Here is an 18,292-nt window from a genome sequence, read left to right on the forward strand (position 1 = left end):
GCTTCCAGCCTCACCAGTCAAGGAAAGCCGGCACTTACAGCTTGTCCCAAACAAAACCATCATTTTAACTGATCTCTGAGTTCAGCTCCACTGGATGAATGACTTCCAGGGCCTCTGGCTCTTTGGGACTAAACGAGAAGATTATTTTTAGCTCAACTATTTGGAAATTTTTGAGAACTTGGACCCGCTATTCTGTCTGGTACCAAAGCAAGGTTTTCACCGAGTTCTCAGGAAAGATCCTGACTTTTGTACACTGGGAATCCTGCAGCAACCTACCCTCCCAGAGCACGGTATGGTGTTTATTCTCTTTTTCAGACCTTTGGCAAATGTCAATATCATGGCCCATCTTCCTTATGATGGAGGTTTTTAACTTAGTAAGCAGATAGCTCTACAGGAAGGATCCAGGAAGTGAAGACCTAGCTCCGAATTTCTGACTGACACTAGCTGCTTAGCCATGAACAATAGCTGGTAGCCCATTACTCTTCTTGCAGCCTATCACAAAGGAACCCTTGGGTGGGTAAGATCGACTAGGGGCAAATCTGTAGACTATAAGAATATTTGCAAATGTCCAAGTTTCTTTTTGCACTGTTCGGCCATCACAGCGCTTTACACAGAGCAGCCAGCACTATAAATCATGAGCTGCTGTAGAAAACCCTGATGAATATGTATTTTCTTTTTTATTCAACTTTTGTTGAGCTTCTACTGTCGTTTGGCTTGTTGTACATGTCAGGAAGATGGAGTTTATGTTTTGTCAGGGAAATGAGCATGCAAATAACTTTAAAACCAGTTGTTTGGCCTTGAGGGGATCCGAATAGGTCCAGAAGAAGGGACCTCATCCAAACAGAAAATCAGTTCTGCACAGGAAGATGGGAGGTGTGAGGAGCTGAGTGGGGGGGGGGGGCTCACCAGAGAAGGAACTGCGGTGTAGAAAGGTCAGGTCTCCATCCTGTCCCAAAGTCACTGCCACCCCTCCTAGGGAAGCTAAAACAGATCCTGATATTGAGCAATGTCCACCTCAGAAGCCAAGGAGAGGCCCTGCTTTGGTCCTCTTAGTCACCTCTCATTGTCCTAATGAATTCCAGGCAAAGCGCAGTTTGAACTTGAATTAATCAAATCCAGTCTTCTGTCATGAAGCAATAGTTGAGCATTCAGTGTTTCCAACAAGATGTCAGTTCAAATCCTGGCTGTGCCATTTTGTGAATTATAAAAGTTTTGTCTCTGTGAATATGACTTGTTTAGGAAAGTTGAGTAAAAGAAATTTTTTAGTATCGAACCCTTTTTTGACTGGAGAGTCATGAGCACGGTGCCTTGAAAATCCACCCATGTCGTAGCAGTCATCAAAGTGCCTTTTGGTTTTTAAGGCTACTGCATCTGTGGACCATAGCTTATGTATCTGTTAGTGAATTCTTGGGCTGCTCTTTTGGGCAGTTGGGAATGATATTGCCTTCAACAGGAGTGCGTAAATATCAATTGACATCCTGTGCTTAATTCCTTGTGAATTGTTAATTCCAGAAGTGACACTATTTGACCATATTTGAGTCCTTGAACTATTTTCCAGCATCTAGGTTCTCATGAATAACAATTTCTATTCTTAGAACAAAAAAAAATGCACTATTTATAAATAGAACTCAGGCTACATATACATTTTTCTGGAGGCTCAGTCTTTTACATGGACTTAATCTATGTCTCTCCAGGTGTTTCTTACTGCTAGTTTGGCAAGAAAAAAATTCTATAACTAAAAGAATCACATGCTACTTTGATCTACATCCTGCCTTAAAGAGTCGAAGGACATAGTTACATAAAATTGTTGTTATATGCATGTTTTTAAATGCATGATTTAAAATCTAAAAACCTGTCATTTCATTATCCCTAAAGAAAAAGCTAAGATAGGAAATCGTTTCCACTTAGCATTCAGGGCTTGTTTGAGATTAGCATTATATGCAGAGCTTTGATTTTCTAAGACCAAAGAAGCATAAAAGCAGGGAGGAAAAAAAAAAAAAACATGCCAGTACATATTCTACATAAATTTGCATAATTCAAGCCAATGCGTGAAAGCGTATGCAGGAGAGGGGACTGCTAATGGAAATGTTTTCTCCTGAGATTTAAAACATAGTCTAAGGTTGGATTATAATGTGTATTGAGTTGTATACTTTGATTAGTTTTATGCTGTGCAAATTATGTCTTTTCAAGCTGTCCAAAATCATTATAATGTGAAGTTTTGACTCATGAGGGTTAGTCTCAGTCAAAACAAGCAAATTCCTTGCGATGCTTTAAACTTTGGGCTTAGATGAAAATGGATTGTTCAGGAGGTGGTGCTGTAAATGTGCAGTTGTATCGCTACCTCGACACTTTTAATTAGAAAGAGCATAGTGGAGCAAACTTTTGTATGTGATAAAATGAGATGGGAGAACAGAAATCAATGTCAAATTATTTTTAGTATTATGGAGTGGGAAAATATTCTGAACATAATAATTAGACTTTAGAAAATGTTTTAATGATAAAAAATATTTTAAATATACATTGAAAAGTAAAAATAAAAGCTGGAGAGGTGTCTCGGGGTTTAAAAGTCTTCCTGAACTTTCAGAGAACCCGGATTTGCTTACATCACCCACGTTAAGCTCACAACTGACTATAAATCTGGCTCCAGGGATCCAACATCTCTAGCCTGTTCAGGCTCTTGCAGTCAGACTTGTGCACTTACACATAGACACACATAATTAAAATTAAATAAGAAGAAAACCTAGGAAAATATTTCCTATATTTGTCATGAGACCAATAAATATAAATATTTATTATTGTAGCAATTATAATAACAAAGGAATGAAACTACCACAAGTGTCCATTGGTGGGACACTAGTTAATGTAACACATGCATATGACAGACATCCTAAAGTTCCCGAAATAAAAGGATTGTCAAGCCTCTATGTGAAGAGAGATGAACTGAGCCCTCTATCCAGAGGTTCTATGAGACTGAATCCAATGAATCACAGATAAGCAATAAATAATGATTGTTTAGTAATTACCTACTGCATAGGTGCAGACTTTTTCTTACTATGCTGTGAACAGTACAACTCACATGATGTTAGATATCATAAATAACCTAGAGGTAAGTGACTCAAAATATACAGGACAATGTTCATAGGCCATATGTAAATACAAGACAGCTTATATCAGGGCTTTGAGCCTCTTTTGATCTTGGTACACATAGTGAGGTGATGGTCTTGGGACACATCCCCCACAAACATGATGTTTGTGAGCAAAATGAGAATTCTGTCTACATAAAACTAAGCTGGGGAAGGATACACAGGTAGTAGACAACAGGACTCACCTGTGGGGAACAAATCAGGATTTAGAAAAGAGAAAAACAACACTAGATTTACTTATAACTTTGTACCCTTTTCCTTTCCATTTTTGGAAATATATTAGTTATATATGCAAAAGTATTTTAATACATTTAAGCACTGTAAGCTACATAAACTAAACCATTGAAGTTCTTAACATGTAGTCTTTTTTGTTGCTGTTGTTTGTTTGTTTTTGGTTTTGGTTTTTGGTTTTTGGTTTTTTGAGACAGGGTTTCTCTGTATAGCCCTGGCTGTCCTAGAAATCACTTTGTAGACCAGGCTGGCCTCGAACTCAGAAATCCACCTGCCTCTGCCTCCCAAGTGCTGGGATTAAAGGCATGCACCACCATGCCCGGCTCTTACTGTGTAGTCTTAAACACTGCAAAAAGAACCTATGGTTGCAGGGAAAACCTTTCAATGTTCTTTTTCTTATATTTTCATCATTTCTCATTAGGTTTTTTTTTCTACACAGCAATTATGCCTCATCCTCCAAAACATCTCTTGTCCCATCTTGTAGGTTTGTGTTAAGTGCTGTTCTAGACAATTGGACCCATCAACAAATGAGAGAAAGGTCCCTACCCTTGTGGAGTTTGGATGCTATGGGTCATATAAGGAAAAAGATGCATATAATAAAATAAAGATAAGAATAATCTCATGAGTTGAGATGATAATGCAAGGGAGGGCAGAAGAATAGAGCAGGAAGAAGGGGGCTGGGGATGAACAATATACTTCACAATATTAAATAAGATGACAGTGGTTGAACTGAACATGATGGCATGGGAGAAAGACCTCAAGAAAGACTTGAGGAGTTCAGCCACAAGGACACACTGGGGCAGGGATTTTACCCAGAAGAAGGAAACCACAAGGATCCTAGGACAGGTTGTGCCAGGTGTTTTTGAGGGACACCAAGGAATCCTTTACAGCTAGAACTGAACTGAGCAGGAAAGTCAAAGATGAAGTCACGTGACTTGAGGGCTGAGTGGATCAAGTAGAGAAACCCCTGTGGGTTTCTATGGTAACTCACACTCTGTCATCTTCGTGCATGAACTGAGTCCTTAGACTTGGCCAAACACTTACCATCATGCCATCTCCTGCAGTGAGTATAACAACACCTTGTACCTCTCTTCTGGTGACCATTGTTAGTAAATAAGTATCTTGAGTGATGCCCAATGGTTCTAACTGGATCTGTGTGCCAGTATTTAGGTTCCTGTACCAGACAGTCCTGTAGTGCTTCCAACAAGGACAATCAGTCCATTTGTTCAATGACAAAACTGTTTTCGCTGCTTATTTTGTTCCTCCTTTGAACACATACTGCTTGATATTGGTGATGAATTCTTTCTACCAAGCACATTCCAAACTACCTGTGCCCTCTGTCTACCATTCTCCAGATCCCCAACTCATTCTTCTTCCCTAATGTTCCCATGATGACTTTCACACCACCACTGGTGCCTAAACTCCCTCAAAATCCTTTTCTGCCAATAATCAATAACCTCAAGTCTTTAATATAAGAACCTCTTGGCTTCAGTTACAGCCTTCAGTGCTCTGCATGCATAGTTAAAAACCCTCTCCTTAGTATCCTCTTAAGTGGGATCTATGAAGAGGAGGAACTGTTTTTTTTTAATCAATGCATCCAGTTTTAATTATAGCAAAGGTTGTGCATAGGATACTCATTCCATTATTTTTTATCTCAGTCTTCTTCAAAACAGCTCATATCTTGTTTCTGTAACAAGAAAAATCATACATGTATAATGCATTTTGATCGTGGGTATTCCAATTCCTGCCATGGTCCACCATATCTCCTTTTCCAAATAATGCTTCACACACACACACACACACACACACATTGTGTGTGTGTGTGTGTGTGTGTGTGTGTGTGTGTGTGTGATGTGTCTGTCTGTCTATCTGTGTGACTAATGTATGTATGCACATATGTATATAATTAGTGTTGTCTACACATACATGAGTTTAGAGCTGACTAATAGGGCTTAGACAACCTATCATGGGTCTTGTCTCTTTTTTTATTATTATTAGATATTTTCTTCATTTCAAATGCTATCCCGAAAGTCCACAATACCCTACCCCTGCCCTGCTCTCCAACCCACCTACTCACGCTTCTTGGCCCTGGCATTCCCCTGTACTGGGACATATGATCTTCGCAAGACCAAGGGCCTCTCCTCCCATTGATGGCAAACTACATATGCAACTAGAGACACAGCCCTGGGGGTTAGTGGTTAGTCCATTTTGTTGTTCCTCCTATAGGGTTGCAGACCCCTTCAGCTCCTTGGGTACTTTCTCTAGCTCCTTCATTAGAGGCCCTGTGTTCTATCCAATAGATGACTGTGAGCATACACTTCTGTATTTGCCAGGCACTGGCATAGCCTCATAAGAGAGAGCTATATCAGGGTCCTGTCAGCATAATCTTGCTGGCATATACAATAGTGTCTTAGTTTGGTGGTTGTATATGGGATGGATCCCCAGGTGGGGCAGCCTCTGGATAGTCCTTCCTTCTGTCTCAGCTCCGAACTTTGTCTCTGTAACTCCTTCCATGGGTATTTTGTTCCCCATTCTAAGAAGGAGTGAAGTATCCACTCTTTGGTCTTCCTTCTTCTTAAGTTTCATGTGTTTTGCAAATTGTATCTTGGGTATTCTAAGTTTCTGGGCTAATATCTGCTTATCAGTAAGTGCATATCATGTGTGTTCTTTTGTGATTGGGTTACCTCACTCAGGATGATATCCTCCAGATCCATCCATTTGCCTAACAATTTCACAAATTCATTATTTGTAATTGCTGAGTAATACTCCATTGTGTAAATGTAAACACATTTTCTGTATCCATTCCTCTGTTGAAGGACATCTGGGTTCTTTCCAGCTTCTGACTATTATAAAGAAGGCTGCTATGAACATAGTGGAGCATGTGTCCTTATTACAAGTTGGAACATCTTCTGGGTATATGCCCAGGAGAGATATTGCTGGATCTTCCAGTAGTACTATATCCAATTTTCTGAGGAACTGACAGACTGATTTCCAGAGTGGTTGTACCAGCTTGCAATCCCACCAACAATGTAAGTGTTCCTCTTTCTCTACATCCTTGCCAGCATCTGGTGTCACCTGAATTTTGTATCTTAGCCATTCTGACTGGTGTGAGGTGTAATCTCAGGGTTGTTTTAATTTGCATTTCCCTCATGATTAAGGATGTTGAACACTTTTTCAGGTGCTTCTCAGCCTTTTGGTATTCCTCAGTTGAGAATTCTTTATCTCTGTACCCCATTTTTTTCATGTAACTTTTTAATATTTCATCTTTTTGATATTTTATTTACATTTTAAATGCTATCCCGAAAGTTCCCCATACCCTCCCCCCTGCCCCTGCCCCTGCTCCCCTACCCACCCACTCCCACTTCTTGGCCCTGGCCTTTCTCTGTGCTGGGTCATATAGAGTTTGCAAGACCAAGGGGCCTCTCTTCCCAATGATGGCCGATTAGGTCATCTTCTACTACATATGCAGCTAGAGACATGAGCTCAGGGGGTACTGGTTAGTTCATATTGTTTTTCCACCTACAGGGTTGCATTCCCCTTTGGCTCCTTGGGTACTTTCTCTAGCTCCTCCATTGGGGGCCTTTCTGTACCCCATTTTTAATTGGGTTATTTGATTTTCTGGAGTCCATCTTCTTGATTTCTTTATATATATTGGATATTAGTCCCCATCTGATTTAGGATTGATAAAGATCCTTTCCCAATCTGTTGGTGGCCTTTTTGTCTTACTGACAGTGTCTTTTGCCTTACAGAAACTTTGCAGTTTTATTAGGTCCTATTTGTTGATCCTTGCTCTTACAGCACAAGCCATTGCTGTTCTGTTTAGGAATTTTTCCCCTGTGCCCATATCTTTGAGGTTTTTCCCCACTTTCTCCTCTATAAGTTTCAGTGTCTCTGGTTTTATATGGAGTTCCTTGATCCACTTAGACTTGAGCTTTGTACAAGGAGATAAGAATGAATCGATTCTCGTTCTTCTACATGATAACCGCCAGTTGTGCCAGCACCATTTGTTGAAAATGCTGTCTTTTTATCCACTGGATGGTTTTAGCTCCCTTGTCAAAGATCAAGTGACCATAGGTGTGCGGGTTCATTTCTGGGTCTTCAATTCTATTCCATTGATCTACCTGTCTTCCACTATACCAGTACCATACAGTTTTTATCACAATTGCTCTGTAGTACAGCTTGAGGTCATGCATGGTGATTCCCCCAGAGGCTCTTTTATCATTGAGAAGAGTTTTTGCTATCCTAGGTTTTTTTGTTGTTGTTGTTGTTATTCCAGATTAATTTGCAAATTGCCCTTTCTAACTCTGTGAAGAATTGAGCTGGAACTTTGATGGGGACTGCATTGAATCTGTAGATAGCTTTCGGCAAGATAGCCATTTTCATTATATTGATCCTGCCAATCCATGAGTATGAGAGATCTTTCCATTTTTTGAGATCTTCTTTGAGTTCTTTCTTCAGAGACTTGAAGTTCTCGTCGTACAGATCTTTCATTTTGATCATGGGTATTTCAGTTCCTGCCATGATCCCCCATATCTCCTTTTCCAAATAATGCCTCCTGCGCACGTGTGTGTGTGTGTGTGTGTGTGTGTGTGTGTGTGTGTGTGTGTGTGTGACTAATGTATGTGTATAATTTGTGTTGTCTATACATACATGAGTTTAGGGCTGACCAATAGAACTTAGACAACCTATCATGTGTCTTGTCTCCCTCAGCAGCCATAGACTGCTTGTAGCTTCTCAACTCAGAAAGGGAGGGATGCTGTGAGTCTTGCCTCTGTTCACATTGGGATGTTGACTGGTATGCTCTCGTGTAGGTCTTGGCAGGCAATTATAGATGTTGAGAGCTTGTGGAAGCAACATCCCTGCCTTGTCTAGCAGGAACTCTTTTGCAGTCATCCTCTGCCTCTTACCTGCTTTTTGGTCCCTCTTCCATGAAGTTCCCTGAAGAGCTCATGTTGCTATCAGAATCACAGGGTTTGTCAGAAAATGCCTTAGTCCCATTTGAACACTAGCATCAGTGGTTTGAGGGTCGGCATTTTTCCTGTTCAGGGTATGATTTATCATGATGATTCGAATGTTAGAAGCTTGCTCCCACTATAATGTTTGTGAGAGGCAATGTGAGCCTTAATGAGCAGGTCCCAGAGCAAAGTCACCAAATAGACACTCCCCGTTGTTCTAGCTTCATGTCTGCCTATCCTTCCCACCTTGATATGATACACCATGGTGTGGTGCAGCCAAGAATGCCTTTTGGAGAGCCTGGACCACGTGGTGTTTTCACTCTCCAGATTTTCAGCCTCCAGACTGTTAACTAAATGAACCTCTTCCCTATGTGAACACCTTGCCTCAGGTGTTTCATTACAGTAGCAGAACACAGAATAATATAATATCATATGGCAGGTTCCAGTACATAGTACATGGCAAAAAGTGTTTGTATCTTCTGATGGGAGAGTCTGGTAACACTGGATACGTGGTTATAGCTTTTCTGATGATGAGATTTCTAAGACTTGAAATTACTCTAAAATCTCATGTACATTCCTGAGTTGGGACAAATTTCTGGGTATAATTGCAAGATGTTCCAGTCTTTCCATGAGCACCATAAAAGTAGTATGGTATGTGGTGGGTCTTTTAAATTTTCTGGGGTGGCTGTCAAAACTAGCATTTGATCACTCTTCCCTCATTTTGTTAGTATTTCCCTTAAGAGAACGTTATCCAGATCAAGCACTATGAAGATTTTATATGAAAATACAGGTCTAGCTATCCAAAAGCTCATTTACAACCCACAGAAGCACACATGTGCGTTCTCCCATTGAAGAAACTACTCATCCCTAAGTAAGACATAGCCTGAAAATTCAGGTTTCCCAAGCTTATGCTGCCTATGTGCCAGGATCATGCTAATATATCATTCCTTGCTCTCCATATCCAGGCTCTGTGGAGTAAGAAGCCAGGTCCTACTAGGTTAGAGTCAAAGAGACCTGTATCTACTTCCCTTGGCCCATGTGGCATGGTGCATGGTTTAAGTTCACCCAGCTCTTTAATTGACCCCCAGTGCTAACAGCTTAATAGGACACAGAGGCATTATAGCCTGCAGATTTTAAATTAAAGTTTCAGACTCCCCCAGGGTAGGCACAGTACTTCAATTAACTCTAATTGGCATTGCACATGATTAACAAGTGAAAACCATGGGTTTCTGAAAATGTGCCTTTTCTCCCATGAATTCTGAGAAATGGATGGATGCGTGCAAAAATGGGGGGGGATGCGACACAGTGTCACATTGGCACAACTCTGAAAGCAACTTCTATACATACAAGAAAAGAGGGAGAAAGACGGTAATTAATGTTACAGATAATTGGTCCAGTAAGAGCTTAAATCAATGTTAAGTGAAAAGAACAATGTACTAAATCACAGTATTGGCACAATATCACCTTTCTCCACAACACAGACACATACACGAAGACTGAAAATAAGTATATAGTAATCTGTCAGGGGAAATTAATTATCCCAGCATAGTGGCAACTGTGTTGGTATTTATCTAAGTCATTTGAATATGTCATTTTCCTTTTCTAATATATTAGTCTTGCAAGAAGGAAACTTATATTTTGCTAAGACCATCCATTCTTTCAGAATAAATGCAGCAAAGAAATGTGTTTAGAATGTTTTCAACCTCCATCGACATCAGTCCATGTGTAAGGCAATGAGGATTCTGTCAACAGTGGATTGATGTATTCTTAAATCAAAAGTGGAAGCAGGGTTCTAAATATGAAAAAAACAAATGCCAGAGGGGACTGGACAGACACCCATTCTTCTGCCCACCCTAACTCCATCATGCCAAAGCCCTTCCCTGGAGAGTGCACTGATGTCTTTCCATCTCTTCTAGAGCCCAAGATGATTGTCCTGCTCTACGTGACGAGTCTTGCCATCTGTGCAAGTGGACAACCTCGGGCCAATCAGGCTAAGGGAGAGAGCTACTCTCCAAGGTACATCTGCAGCATCCCTGGATTACCTGGGCCCCCAGGTCCTCCTGGAGCAAATGGCTCTCCTGGGCCCCATGGTCGCATTGGCCTTCCTGGAAGGGATGGTAGAGATGGCAGAAAAGGAGAGAAGGGGGAAAAGGGCGCTGCAGGTAAGGAATCACCATGAGGTTCTTCCAACACCCTTCTCCGCCCTCCCAAGCCACTCCCTTTGTTGCTTCTTCTCGATGGGAACTGCTCCTTCAATCGCTTCTGCCCTTTACCTTCATTAAAAATAACAACTCACTCGACCATGACTATGCTTCAAACTCTTTCCAGCCTTAGTTGGCCACAAGGATGACTTTCTCAGGTGGATATTTGTGACATTGGAAATGAAAGGAAACCGATTGTAGTTAAAGGTGCTGTGGGAGATGAGCACAGATGGACAGGTACTGTGCATGACCGCTGGATCTGGAATCTCAACAACTGATGACTGGAACCACTGGACAACAGCTGGATGCATGGAAGCTTAGGGAGAGAAGCAGATGGGACAGAGCAGGGAAAGAATTGGCATGCAGAAGCTCAGTTGCCACCCTGCTCAGAGCTAACTTTCTACACCAATATTCCTCAAGGACTTGTAGATTTTTTTTCATGTATGCAGCTAGGACGATAGTGTCATATAGATGGCCTTCCTTTTCTCAGCACTCTCCCAGCTGCCCTGCAACAGCTGTCATGTAGACTTTACATAGCTCTTGAAGACAATACAATTGTCCTCTAGTCCTTCATGGTTTTCAGGCTTTTCTCCCTGCAGATAGGTTAGCCTGGGAAGCTTGCCAGAATCCACAGTCCTTCCAAGGAAACCAAATTGAAATTCTACAGAAGTTATGTGAACTCTACAAGAGGAAGGGATTTGGAATCAATCTTTGAAAACAAGCTTCTGAGTGTACAAGTTAAAAGATAAGAAGGAAAAAAAATACATAGATCTCAAAAATATGCCTCTCTCCAGTCACCACACCTGATTTACTGGGGTTCTGTGAGACAGTACCACAGTACATTTCCAGATTATTGGCTAATGCATCATTTACAAATATTCCATACAGGAAATATTGGGCAAATCAATAGCTGTCAGGTGCATGAGCATTGTTCAATATTACAGAACATTACATAAAGATTCAATGTCAAATAAGCAACCTTGAATTTGGAGCTTAAACATAGTTATTCAAAGGTGTCTGTCTATAAGATGGCTCGTGTGGAATGAAATTATGACTGAGCTATGATTATGAATATCCTTAAATTTCTATGGCACACAAATTATGGTTCTATCTAGTGACCCTTTCATCTCGCTGTGTCTGGAAGGAAGAATGTAGAGGCTAATCACACAAGCAGAAAAACAGATTCAAATCTTGGCTCTTTCAGCCAAGACTTAGCATCCCTGGGCAAAATCCTCTTTGAGCTTCATTTGTAAATTGGCAACAGTAAGGGAAATTGTGAATTTTAAGGGTAGTTATATATGCAGAACGTCCCAGACAATAATTGCCATGTGCTAAGTACTTGGAAATGTTGGGTATTGTTCATTATTAAATTTTGATCAACAGATCAAAAATAAATCTGTGGTCATACAAAGCCACAAAGTCTACAAACAAAAAAGATTAATATATCCATAAGGTAGTAATACCATTATTTCAGGTCAAATATAATATTCTTAAATGCTACAGTCTTAGCCCTATGGGGTTAGGGCTAGACCTGTATACAATCTATTCATCCCTCTATGAATCTATTTCTGAGTAACTATTTACTTGGAAACATTTTTGTGTACCTCTAACTACCAATTTTCATTTCTAGAGAGCATTTGTTTCCCAGCCTCCAAACCAATGTCATTTAGTGCTGAATAATTTTTAGGGCAGGGTAAAGTGCTTGGTATGGTATTTGACAGCATCTCCCTGGATATCAGTGGCAAACCTTCCCCAACCTTGACAAATAAGAATAGCTCCAGACCTTGCAAACTGTCAAAAAGAACACAACAGCCAGGTGTGTCAGAATACAGACATTTGTCAGAAGGTAAAGGAGAACGACTCTCTAAGCTCTTCATCGCTGTAGCTCCAGATGCTGGCCATTTATTAAGAACTCACCATGTGTCAGGAACTCACATTAACATTCATCATTATGATCTGCCGTAACTGTAATATGTAATAAAATAACACTATAAATGAAACTATTGAGATCCAAAATAAAGTAACTTTTCCAACCTGAGGTTATATCAATACAACAGCCACACCGAAGGCTTTACACAGCTCAGAAAGGAAAGATAGGCCTGGCTTGTGTGAAGAGACACACACATCACTCAGAAACCATGCTTGTAACACAGCTGCAGAGGAGTCCGAGGCTGGGACATTCTGCTCACCCCTTCCTCTCCAGTGACAGCACAGGGTCTTTCTGTATATGCTCCCTTCTTAGGTACCAGATCGCCTTCACCTCAACCAAGTCCAGGCAGAACAAACAGAGTTCTTTTTTTCCAACTTCCCTACTCTAATTAGAAATGAAGAGATTATTACATCAAATCACAAATTCTTTGCAAAGATACATCTCACTGGTCTGTAACAATTATCATAATATAGGATTCAACTAAGTCTGAGAGTGTGCTCATTCAAATATCGCTAGAACTACCTCACAAAGCATTCTTACTGTCTTGATTGTGAGACTGGCCTTTAACAGTTGAGCCATCTTTCAAGTCCTCATGAAACAGGATTCCAGTTTAATATATGAATTATAGTATCCATGAACTTATAATACCAAGCTCCTATCATGGAGGCTTTCATATAGTGAATGGTCAGTCAATATTAAATGAAATAAACATAAGATATATGTTTGAATGTATACATAGATCCATTGGTGGAAGGAAGAAAGGAAGGAAGGAAGGAAGGAAGGAAGGAAGGAAGGAAGGAAGGAAGGAAGGAAGGAAGGAAAAAAGGAAGAAAGAAAAAAGGAAGGAAGGAAAGAAGGAAGGTTTGTTAGATGGATGGTGTACGGATGAATGGAAGTATAAGAAGATTCTAACGAGGAAATCTAGGTAGACCCATTTGAGATGGAACTAAAACAAAGAAACAAACACTCTGTGTGGCTAAGCTTCAGTAATACATAGTTTAATACTTAATGCATAACGATTTATCCTCTTTTCTTTTTCTTCTGAGTGTGTAGTCTTCTGACACATGGGAAAACCCTCCATATAAAGAGAAAGAATTTCTATATAGTATTATTACATTTATTCCATGACTAAATGTATCCAGCATTTCAGGGTATTACATGTGTATTGCAATAGAAAATACAAGCACTGGAGTTGTGAAGAGCTCCTCACATTTGTAATTTGCATTTCAGTACTTATAAGATGTTCTAAACAAATTTTCAAGGGGATAAGCCCTCAAGCAACCTACTCCAAATCTTTGTTCCAATGACTGGGAAGCTTAAGTTCCCAGTCCCCAAGAAGGGGATCTGACCTCTTCTTCAGATTCACTACCCTGCCCGCAGCTGAAGTGGGTTTTATCTCAGTCACAGTTAACTGTGTTGCCCACTAAACTCAGAATAGCCTTAGATCCAATGTCTCTGTGTTACAAATGGAGTCTGTGAAGCTAGAGAATGAGTGACTAACCAAGAACCTTATAAGCAGCACGATTTGTGTTTGTAACGAAATTCTATGGTTAAAATTGTTACTAAAGTGTCAACAGGCCAGAACCCCCAGAGCTCCAGGGGACTGGATCACCAACCAAAGAATACACATGGAGCAACCCATGGTGCTGGCCACATATGTGACAGAAGATGGCCCTGTTGGACATCAGTGGGAGAAGAGGTCCTTGGGCCTGAGGGTGTTCAATGCCCCAGTGTAGGGAAATGCCAGGGTGGGAGGATGGGCGTGGGTGGGTGGGAGATCACCCTCATAGAGACAGGGGGAGGGGGAATGGGATAGGGGGTTTCTGAAGAGGAGACCTGAAAAGGGGGAAACATTTGAAATGTAAATAAAGAAAATATCCAAGAAAAAAATTGTTATTGAGATAAGAATGGTTTTATTACTGTATTGAAGATCAATACAGAAAAGGTTAAGCTACTTATTGAAGCTAAAACACAGATTCCAGACATTGTAGTCTTTGATTCGTGGCCAGCAAAAGAAAGTTTATGTGCCATTTCTACACCAATGAATCAAGCATTGACAGTTAAGATTTTTAGGACCTTGTTTCAAGAAACATCTATCATGTGTGTTCTGCTTTGACCAGTAGAATTTCAGTGCCAACTGCATTAAGGGGACACAACTGTTGTTGATAAAAACACTGATCTTGTCTCATAAACAATGGTGACATTCATCGCCAGTAACCTCCCTGTGTTGTAAATTGTTAAACAGCCACTTTCACAAGGATTAAAGGACATGCTTGACATTCTGAGGGCAGAGCTTTCATTCTCCTAAAATTTACATTACCAAGATATTTCCTTGTTAATTTTGCCAATTAACTGGGAAAAAAGAATCAAGTGATCACATATATGCATTGAAGTGTGTACCGCACTCCAATAACTGTTATCAAAGCACCACGAGATAAAAAGCTTAGCTGAATAAAAGTTACTGGGAAGAAAACCGTGGCTACAAATGAGACCATGCATTAACAATACATTTTCCCGGATGACAAAAAGTGTAATAATAGCAGATAATAACAATTTGGATACTTTGGGTAGAAATGCTATTATCTATGTATTGTTTATGACATGGATTCAGTTACAAAATTAAAACCAATTACTGTGTTAAAAAAGAAAAAGAAAGAGTTTTGTTGACTGCTTTCAATCAAGATCATTATCTCTCTTTATCTACCCTATAGCTAACCTGCATATGTAAAGATTTGAACATACAGAAAATAATCCTATACAGTGGCTTAGAATTCACTGAAATTCTTTCATGTCCATTGTTTTTTCTATATGTAAGGAGACTCAGAGAAATTAGAAGACAAATCTAAAGTGATGCATTCGGGGGCAGAGCCTACCATAAGGAAAGAGGCATTTAGGTCTAAGAGAGAAAGAAATCATGAAACTGGGAAGGCTTGGGGTCCTTCTAATCCTAATACACAGGATTAAAAAAAATTTTTCATAGATTTCCTCTAGTATTGGAGACCTTAATTAGACCCTAACTCATTAAACTAATTACCATCTCAGGACTCAGTTTTCCCTTCCAAAAGCAAGCCTATAGCGTGGTGAAAGTAATCACTATTTTTTCAGGTCTAGTAACATAAGAAGCCCAACATTCCAGGTGTGCTTACAGTTTTCATGATCAACCCAACATATTGTCCTAGAAAATGGGGTACCAAGACGCCAGAGTTGGGCAGGCTTAGGTTGGGATAGCAGCTCCGTCCGTCACTCACTAGCTCTGTTCTCTGCAAGGGAGTTAATAATTTTTAGTTAGTAAAATTGTAGTGAGATTTAAACAAGACAATTCAGGCAAACAAAACATTTAATATCAGTCCTGGTATAGTTGACAAATAGCAGGTTTGATTTTGATTAATTACTTTATTGTGAACTCAACCAGGAATAGAACAGGGCAAAGACTAAGCTGTCTCTGAAGCATCATCTTGTTCTGTCTGCCCGGAGACTCATTCTGTCATCTTTCTGTAGTGACAAGTACCAGGATATGACTAATATGCACCAGCTAATCTGTCCTTAAAATAATACCTAATTAGTTTAATTAGTTAGGGGCTAATTAAAGTCTCTAATACTGGAGGAAATCTAAGACAATCTCTTTTAATTTTCAGTCTTAGTATATCAATGATTTCCAAACGCTTTTTAATTAGTAGGATGCTGTTGAGAGTTGACTGTTTCCAGACATGTTTAAGGTGCGTTAGCAATGGGTAGGTATGTTGTTTGTGACTCTCTGGGAGAACTATTAATTTAGCTATTGATTATTTTTGAAGGTCTAAAAGGTAAAACTGGACCCCTGGGCCTTGCTGGTGAGAAAGGAGACCAAGGAGAAACTGGGAAGAAAGGACCCATAGGACCAGAGGGTGAGAAAGGAGAATCCGGTCCAGCTGGGCCTCCTGGGCCAAAGGGAGACCGAGGAGATCAAGGGGAGCCAGGGCTGCCTGGAGTGTGCAGATGTGGAAGCATTGTGCTCAAGTCTGCCTTTTCCGTTGGCATCACAACCAGCTACCCAGAAGAAAGACTACCCATCATATTTAACAAAGTCCTCTTCAATGAGGGGGAGCATTACAACCCTGCAACGGGGAAGTTCATCTGTGCTTTCCCCGGGATCTATTACTTTTCTTATGATATCACGTTGGCCAATAAGCATCTAGCAATCGGACTGGTGCACAATGGGCAGTACCGAATAAGGACCTTTGATGCCAACACGGGGAACCACGATGTGGCTTCGGGGTCCACAGTCATCTACCTGCAGCCAGAAGATGAAGTCTGGCTGGAGATCTTCTTCAATGACCAGAATGGCCTCTTCTCGGATCCAGGCTGGGCAGACAGCTTGTTCTCTGGGTTTCTCCTCTATGTTGATACAGATTACCTGGACTCTATATCAGAAGATGATGAGCTGTAATCCAGACTACTACGGGCCTGGATGTTGGAACCCGAGTACCACCGTGGCTTACACTCTGATCCAATCTGCAGGGCTGGGAGGTGGAGCAAGTGATACGGGGATTCAGAAAACGTTTTTTTACAGACGACTCTGGCAGAGTTTTCAAAATAAGACAAAACACCAACTAGCTGAAATCACAACAAAATGAACGGCATACCATAACCTCAGACATGGACCCCCTAAAGTAATGATCCTAAATATTTAAGCAAATTAAAGCAAATGATGTTAACAAATTTGAATGCCCTTGGCAATACAACCAGCTGGTAATGACACTGCCTCATTAAATATTCACAAAACCCCATTTTTGTTTGTTATTTAGGATAGTCATAACATTACAGTGAAATTCATTGACAATTCTCAAGAGTCAAAAAAAAGCAAGAGATGCTAAGAATTTTCTAACAAATTAAAATAGAGTGACAAATTTCTTTTATTTATTCCTTTATGCTTGTACATGTTCTAATAACTGTGTGCGCGCGCGTGTGTGTGTGTGTGTGTGTGTGTGTGTGTGTGTGTGTGTATACACCAGAAGACATCAGCTGTCTCTCCTCAGATGCCATCCATCTTGCTCTTTGAGCCAGAGAGTTCACTGAACCTGGAGCTCACTGATCTGGGTAGCCTGGCTGACTAGTGAGCCCGGAAGCTACCTGTTCCCCTCTCTCCAGCACAAAGATTTCTTTTTTTTTTTTTTTTTTTTTTTTTTTTTGGTTTTTTCGAGACAGGGTTTCTCTGTGTAGTCCTGGCTGTCCTGGAACTCACTCTGTAGACCAGGCTGGCCTCGAACTCAGAAATCNGCCTGCCTCTGCCTCCCNAGTGCTGGGATTAAAGGCGTGTGCCACCATGCCTGCCTTGTATTCGTATGGGTTCTGAAGGATCAAGCTCAGGTCCTCAGGCTTACAAAGCACACACTCTCGACTGTGCTATCACCCCAGCCGTCCGCAGCTATCTCGTGAGACTGTGTGGAGCAGACACTGAACGCTGAACCAGACAGAGAAAGATGGCAGTAGCCTTATTTCATGTAGGCTAGAGGGTGGAGAGCACTCTGACCCAGTGGCATGAGATGATCACCATGGTAAACAGATCGGTTCTGTGCTAGAGACACATAGACCATGACTCCTGCCTGGGGTCGGAAGCCAAAGACCTCTCACAGAGAAAAACCACTAAGCCTGCCAGGGTACAAATGTTTCTATGGGTACAACAGCTGCAGAAGAAATAAGGGGTCACATTCTGTAGTCTCCTCATCCCCCTCTGACATGTCAGTGTTATTTCCAATTGAGCAGGAGTGAAAGGAAGAAAGAGGGAAGCCTGAGAAAGGAACTCGAGGTGGGGATTGTTTTGTGAGGCAAAATAGTTTCCTAGCACAAATATGT

General features: G+C 40.8%; 1 protein-coding gene and 1 long non-coding RNA gene across 4 annotated transcripts in view; one reads left to right on the forward strand and one right to left on the reverse strand.

Annotated features, from left to right (window-relative positions):
• The window catches only part of LOC110330662, a 40,943-nt gene extending 40,905 nt beyond the window's left edge, over positions 1-38 (reverse strand). Inside the window, exon 1 of the long non-coding RNA XR_002380963.1 lies at positions 15-38. This is a non-coding gene — a long non-coding RNA (uncharacterized LOC110330662). The remainder of the gene's footprint in view (positions 1-14) is intronic.
• C1qtnf7 (C1q and TNF related 7) overlaps positions 1-17,226 on the forward strand; it is a 98,382-nt gene extending 81,156 nt beyond the window's left edge. For all 3 annotated transcript variants that reach the window (XM_021210922.2, XM_029545212.1, XM_029545213.1), the window contains 2 exons: positions 10,246-10,491; positions 16,255-17,226. In XM_021210922.2, the coding sequence (XP_021066581.1) occupies positions 10,246-10,491; positions 16,255-16,886 (878 nt within the window). In that variant the 3' untranslated portion in view covers positions 16,887-17,226. The remainder of the gene's footprint in view (positions 1-10,245; positions 10,492-16,254) is intronic.
• Positions 17,227-18,292: the final 1,066 nt, after the last annotated feature.

The sequence above is a fragment of the Mus pahari genome, chromosome 13, assembly GCF_900095145.1.
Source record: "Mus pahari chromosome 13, PAHARI_EIJ_v1.1, whole genome shotgun sequence".
NCBI classification, from domain to species: domain Eukaryota; kingdom Metazoa; phylum Chordata; class Mammalia; order Rodentia; family Muridae; genus Mus; species Mus pahari.